The 6,970-nt window shown below is 54.8% G+C and overlaps 1 protein-coding gene across 1 annotated transcript; it reads left to right on the forward strand.

Annotated features, from left to right (window-relative positions):
- Positions 1–4,513: 4,513 nt before the first annotated feature.
- BESB_065200 (ribosomal protein RPL8) lies at positions 4,514–6,616 on the forward strand (the record flags this gene model as incomplete). The annotated part of the gene is made up of 4 exons (XM_029364914.1): positions 4,514–4,532; positions 5,154–5,489; positions 5,852–6,082; positions 6,345–6,616. 4 exons carry the CDS (start codon positions 4,514–4,516, stop codon positions 6,614–6,616), a joined length of 858 nt encoding a protein of 285 aa, XP_029218497.1.
- Positions 6,617–6,970: the final 354 nt, after the last annotated feature.

The raw sequence follows: 6,970 nt of genomic DNA on the forward strand, positions 1-6,970 counted from the left end.
CCGGTCTTGCTAGCATTATTTCTCCTTCTGCTTCTATTTCTCTCTCTCTCACGGGAGACGGAGACCTCCGCCCTCCTTGTTGGCCAGAAAAGGAGGCGCCCCAGTACAAGTAAGTCTCCGATGCGACGTCTCGCTGCAAAGAGACGAAGATTTTGCACTGTCGTGCGAGCGAACCAAATATGGGAGACACCAGTGAGCAGGCGGCAGAACTGGTGGGTACAGTAAAGTCTTTTTTGTTGTATTCCGTTCTTCTTTGAGGGTCTTGGTACGCACACGCATACTTGTGCCGTCCGGCGTCACCCATATAAGCGGACACAGCTGTGGCGTGTCGTGTTTTCACACAGTTCGTGGTTCGATACCGCAAAAAGCAGCTCCTCCATACGAGTTCTGCATGTGAAAGGAGCAGAAACACGGTTGTTTTGGCTCCAGTTCAAGCCTTCGGACAGCGGAGAGATTGCATGAGCATAACATGTTATAGCGAAAGGTCTTTCAGGTGCTGATGCTGAACTCCGGACAGCGTTGCATCATGTCAGGCTGGCGTACACGATACAGTAGGCGGAATGAGCAGAGATTGTCGAGAGCGCGACCAAGCTGTACTCGACAGGAGCTGATCTCTGGGTCCGCGCCTTATTGAAGAACGGATGCCACGTCAAGAAACTGAGAATCCCCCAGAGATACGAAACAAAATCTGTGTGGTGTCCTCACGAGTGAAAACGTCGTTTTGATAGATGCGGTGTTTACTTAAATAGGCAGTCTTCTGTACGCATAAGAGTGTAGGTATATACTCTCCCGGAAAATTCCCTGAGTGGCGGATTCTGTTACCGCGGCTGTCAGACTCGTGGCCCACCTCCTGTGCAGGCTCCTCGCAATCGGGACCTGGTCAACCGCAAGTCGAGACCATTAGTAAGTCTTGTCATTTTTTGTGAAATCCCGAGCATCTCTTGCTTCGCAGTCCCTTAGTCTCAGTGATGAATTTTGGCCAGTGTGTGCTGCTTTTAAGTTTCAAACTTCTCGATTGCACACCAGCTTCTTTGCGGGTATTCAAAGTAATGCTCGGATGACGTAATTTTACCTTTTGTACGCTGTCAATCTCGCATCTAGTCGAAGCGACGCCTCGGCCTCTTCCAGATATGCACATGGTGGAAATGAAGCGCCATAGCGGCCGTCGTAGCTACAAACCCGAGTACCAGGAAGCACAGATGCCATCAGGTACGCACTACTGTTCATTTGGGCGCTGTTTACTCCCGCCGACAATATGGATGAGCAAGTCTTACGGCTCGCTGGAGTTTATGCTGTTTGTCCGTGTTGTTGAATTCAACTGTGACCCCATGTCAAGCTCTGTTATGCAAGGGCACTCGAGGATACCGCCACTGTCTATGTTTGCATGCAAGCGTCTGCGTTGCTACATTCTGCATTTCTCACCGGTGCCCGTAACGGTAGCTTGCTGTCACGGCCCCAAGCGGTGTGGAAGCTCGATTGGCGTGAGAGAGTGTGGATCGCCTACGCTGTGGCAGCTCTGCGTCGTCTAAACTTCGAAAACATGTGTATGCTCACCTGGCGTCGCTCTCGTAGCAGCTTATTCCCGAAACCGAGTGGATAGTTAACATCGTTCGTGTGGGCGTACGTCTTCGCTGCCACAGTGACTACTCACACCGAGACTGTCGCTCCCCCCGCTGAGCTGGAGCCTATTCCGTTGGCATCGAGTTCCGAATCGTCCGTCGCTGAGACCTCAACGAAAAGCAAGAGGGGCCCCCGGGTACAGCGACAGCAGCACACCCGTGGAGGCAGAAGGGGCAGGTCATCTTCAAGCGTCTAGCACAGGTAAGAAGATCCCATAAGCCGTGCAATGCTATAGTTTCGTGTCTATGTGCGGCGTGGCGGCATGATCATCGTGTGGCTTTTAGCTCGAAGGACAGAAACGTCAGCGATATATCCGTTGCAGGCATGGACGGCTAAGCCATGAGAAGGATTTCTACGAACGAACGACTAAAACAGCCACTGCTGAATAAATATTCGGGTCGACCGTAGTGGCATTTCCGCTTACGCCGCCACTCTTACGTCTTCACGAGCGCCTCTCACTTGTGCGGCTCTCGTAAGCATGGAGACGGGGAACGGCCTTGCACCCACCTAGGTGGTGTCTAAGAAGGGACCGAAATGTGGCTCAACGCAGCGAGCATCAAGTTATGTGCGACGTAGGCTGCCACAGATTCCTGCTGTAGCTCGCCCCGTCTCTCATTTGTGTGATCCGATCTACACCGTTCCTGTGTACCCCTGCTGTTTCATCAAACGAAGGCATCGTGTATTAATGGGTCAGCGAGGTCCTCACCATTATTAATTCTACGGTTTCGGCGTTTTCCCCACCAGTGCTCTGCTGATAGCGTAGGTTGTGACCTGCACTGGGCCTGTCACGATGGATCAATGGCTCCGCTGCATTCCTCAAAACCGGTTTAGCGAATGGCGTTCGGTCCGGCAGTCCAACGTGCAAAACCGTTTCTGGTGCATTCGCTGCTCCCGTGCGCACTTTCCCTCTCGTCAGGCTGGCTCTGCTCTATGTTTCAACGGCGAGTTACGGATGTAGGCGATGCAAGGTTGCCTGCGTGCGTAGCCCGACTATTTTCGTGACAACTACCGTTGAGCCCCCCGGGGAGAAATATTTTTCCTCGAGAATGCCTTCGTAGTGTCTGTCGACCCACTATTCGGAAGGACGAAAACGCAGGGACAGACAGCCTTCCTCAGGAATGGAAGCAGTGTCGTGGTCCGTGTTAAGTCCCGACCATGTACCCCGTTGAGTGCCCGCGTTGCTGGGAAAGAATTATACGCAAGACTCAATGTTGGAAGGCCTCCAGATTGGTTGCCCACAAGGAAGTGGTAATCGTAGCAGCGGCGCAGCCGCTCCGCCATCCGCCGGCAGAGACGCGTGCGCACGTTCAGAGCCGCTTGCAGCAGAACCTCAAGTGTGGCGGCCAGGGCCAGCGGTGAAGCGCCCCCGCTGGAAAACGCGTCCGCTCCATAACTGGCGGAGAGGGGCCTGGCCCTTTGAAGAAGAGACGCTGAAAACGGAGTGATGCACGCTGCAGAGGTACAGGATGCCGTAGCTTGGCAACCGGCCGAACGTAGCTTTACCGTCTCTCTTGTCGCCACAGTTTCGGCGCGCAGCATGAGAGGAGGAGCCGCGGTACACCACATCTTAGTCTCAGTCTAAAGACTGTCTTGATCGCTCTGCCTCACGTCACGCTTGAGTGACTATGCTGCGGGATGGCTCTACGAGGGAGTCTGCTGATTCCACACCGAGTTTCCACGTAAGCGCCCGCTCCCTGTGCCAGCGGACAAGTGACGAGCAATCCGGCGTCCAGACAGGACATAGGACTGCGTACTCCGTATGTTCGCAGTGCAGTAAAAAATGTGTCCGACGTGCACGCAAGACTCTAACTGCAGGCATCAAAGATGACAGCAAGATGAATAAGATATCGCTATCCTTCAGAAAGCTCAGGACTGTTTTGTTTGCCCCGACGTCGGACTAGGTGCCCGGAGCTGTCTCCAACCCGGTGCGCCGCGGGCTCGGGAAAGGCATTCGTGTGACCAGTGCGCCTCAACACACATACACAGCTGCAAGCGAAGAGAAGCTGAACACGCATAAAATGTCGGATACAGTTAGACATCGGGTGAAAATCGTAATTGGGGCAACAGGGGAGAAAGATCCCCAACGAACGTTGATGAAGCTCTCGGATGAGGCGCAGTCGTCGAGCCACGCTCAACGAATGGAAGCCCGCGCGGCAGGGGGTGCTTAACGACTCGCTAGTGAGTTCTCTTTCTCCTAAACGAGCGAGCAAAAAGGCTGTTTTCAGCAAGGCGCAGGACTTCTTTGTCTTTCCGCTTGAACGCGGCGCGGGGCGGACTGCTGCGCGGTCAACTGCGGTGAAGTCGCGGCAGGCTTGGCGCTGTGACAGCGTCGAAGAAGGACACTGTCAGCACCCGCAAAGGCAGGGGAAAAAACTATGCTCTGAACGGAAGTACATCAATGCTTTACATGGAAAAAAGAATTACAGTCACTTCGAAAGGGGGCACAAAACGCACATTGGCTGCGAGGCACTGTGTCAGCTGTTGTTGCTGACGACCGTCGGCAACGTGACTGTTTGCCTGTCTCAGTGCCCTCCGCGTCGTATCTCGTTCGTCTGCATGTGTCGTCTTAAAAGGAAAAAAGCGCTGCTTCGCTGTCCCCCGCGTCATGAGAGGCATGGTCCTACCCTGTTCGCATGCATGCGACAGAGCCCAACGTGGTTACTTCGCGGTTCTTTTTCCCCCGGCGTATACAGTACTGGCGTTGGCGTGCCCCACCACTAGGGGGAAGAACCCAGAGAGTCGTGGGGGCTTTTTGTGGAGAACTTGGGAATTCCGCGAGTTCTGGTCAGACCCCATCGCCTTTTTATCGCGGGCTGAAATTTTCTATTCAGCTTTTTTCGGTGTTTCTAAGTCGAATTCGTCTTCCTTTCGCACCGAAGAACGCATATCCAAAATGGGGCGCGTCATCAGAGGTGAGTCGCCGCCCATGTATTTCAAGCGGAACGTAGTTTTTCTTCCTCCTCAGGGCCATGGGGCTCGCTTGGATATTGGATGTCGCATTTTCTTGCGTTCTGTTCCTTCTAATCTTCCATAGTTTGAACTATTTTCGGGGCAGTTGTGTGAAGAGACACTGTGGGGGGAGCGGCTCCGTCGTTCGAACGCCTCGCGATGCATGCCCGAACGATGATCTGTGAAGGCTTAAATCTACGCTTGTGAGGCAACTCGTTTGTGGATGTGATGTTTCCCTTTTGTCTGCACACGCCTGCATGCACACTGCCTTACGTTTTCGGGGCGGCCGGCGCTGGAGTTCACAAACTCCCTCGCGCATGCTACCTTTGAAGGACCGTAGAAAGTGTTGGAGGGATGCATGATGCGCCGATGGAAGAAGAAAGTTGAGGTTTCCATGTTGCTACAAGCGATTCTCCGCCAACGAACTCGAGTAATCGTTTGGGGCGGACGCCTCCGGACGGTACAACGCGGTTTTCGTCCTGTCTAATCCCCCAGGATCTCTACTGTGGCGCGTGCATCTCCGCTCCAGCGTGGTACAACTGGGGCGTTGGCGCGGTGAAAAAGGGCGCGCCCTGGGAATCCAGGGTGTTTCGCGTTACCGACGTCCACGCCTTTATGTTGGTGCGCGTTCCTGTGTGTGTGGTGTTGTGTCTACTCAGCTCAGCGTAAGGGGCGCGGCAGCGTCTTCCGCGCCCACACCCACAAGCGCAAGGGAGCGGCGAAGCTCCGCCCGTTGGACTTCGCAGAACGCCGTGGCTACATCAAGGGTCTGGTGAAGGACATCATCCACGATCCCGGCCGTGGTGCTCCCCTTGCGGAAGTGGCTTTCCGTGATGCCTACCGCTACAAGCTGAACAAGGAGCGCATGATCGCCGTTGAGGGGATGTATACGGGACAGTTCATCTACTGCGGCAAGAATGGTACGCACGCAAAGTCTTTCTAGTAGGAGGCCGCCTGAACGCTCCAAAAGTCCTCTCGGCGCTCGCATCAGTTGCATCCCTCACTTTTCAATCGAGTGGAACGCGTCGGCTTCTCTGTGCCCACGTAGGGGTGCCTCCTCGATCCGTCATAACGTCATGAAGTCTCCCTTCTGTCGGGGAGCTCTCGGGACAGAAGTTTGGTGGAGGGCAGGAGCGTCACCAGTTTCTCCAGTATCCTATAATTAGTTATGTGTCAACAGCTGGCGGCGAGCGGAGTTTGTTTTTCCGTGTCCGTCGGCCGCGGGTCTGCGTTCTCTAAGGTTTAGTTTTGGCATTCACGTCTCTGTGCTCGTTGTCCCCAGCGGCTCTGACCATCGGCAACGTCCTGCCCTTGAATAAGATGCCAGAAGGTACCGTTGTGTCCAACGTCGAGGAGAAGGCCGGCGATCGCGGTACCCTCGCCCGCACGAGTGGCACCTACGCGACCGTCGTCGGTCAGAGCGATGACGGCTCCAAGACCCGTATCCGCCTGCCCTCTGGCGCCAGAAAGACCGTCAACGGCCACGCTCGCGCCATGATTGGCGTCGTTGCTGGTGAGTTTTGGGGATGATGTCGGATGTTGTATACCAGTTTAGGCCTTCGGGCCGTCGCCGGCTCGTCTTCGCGGTCGTAGGGGCCCGTGCAGGGGTTGTCGTCTTGTACGTGTATGGGGGGCACGATGGCAGGGGGGAGGGGGATTGGCGTTGGCCGCAGTGTTGGAGATGTTTTTTGCGTACACGCAGGGCGCGGTTTTGGCGGGATCGTTTGGTTCGCGGGGTTTGCTCACGGCGGAATGCTGTGTCTCGCGGTGCGCAGGTGGTGGTCGTATCGACAAGCCCATGTTGAAGGCCGGAAACGCGTACCACAAGTACAAGGTGAAGAGAAACTGCTGGCCGAAGGTGCGAGGTGTGGCGATGAACCCCGTCGAGCATCCTCACGGTGGTGGCAACCATCAGCACATCGGTCACCCGTCGACGGTATCCCGCATGGCTCCTCCCGGGCAGAAGGTCGGTCTTATTGCTGCCCGCAGAACTGGTCTGCTGCGTGGTGGTCGCAAGACCAAGTTGGCTGGCAAGGCTCAGGAGTAAACGGACACTCGAAAGAAAGACTGAACAAACGCTGTGTACTCGAGCAGAGGTGCTTCCTGATGGCATCAACTCGCGAGGGAAAGAAAAAGATATTTTTCTTCTCACCCAGTGTGTGTCTTTGTGGGGCAATACGAGGCACTTGGTCGTCTCTGTGGCATCGCGTTTATTCATTTTAAACGTCTGCGACGCATGTGAGAGACCGGTGGGCTGCCGTGAACTGCTTGGAAAAACTGACCACGAAAAATCGCGTGTCTTTTGCCAGCAAAAGAAATCTCATTGGTCTCAAACGGAGTGGCCTACTTGTATGTTCCAAAAACAAGTACACTGGTTGTTGAGTCAAAGATAGTTGGGAGG

The sequence above is a fragment of the Besnoitia besnoiti genome, chromosome VI, assembly GCF_002563875.1.
Source record: "Besnoitia besnoiti strain Bb-Ger1 chromosome VI, whole genome shotgun sequence".
Lineage (NCBI taxonomy): Eukaryota > Apicomplexa > Conoidasida > Eucoccidiorida > Sarcocystidae > Besnoitia > Besnoitia besnoiti.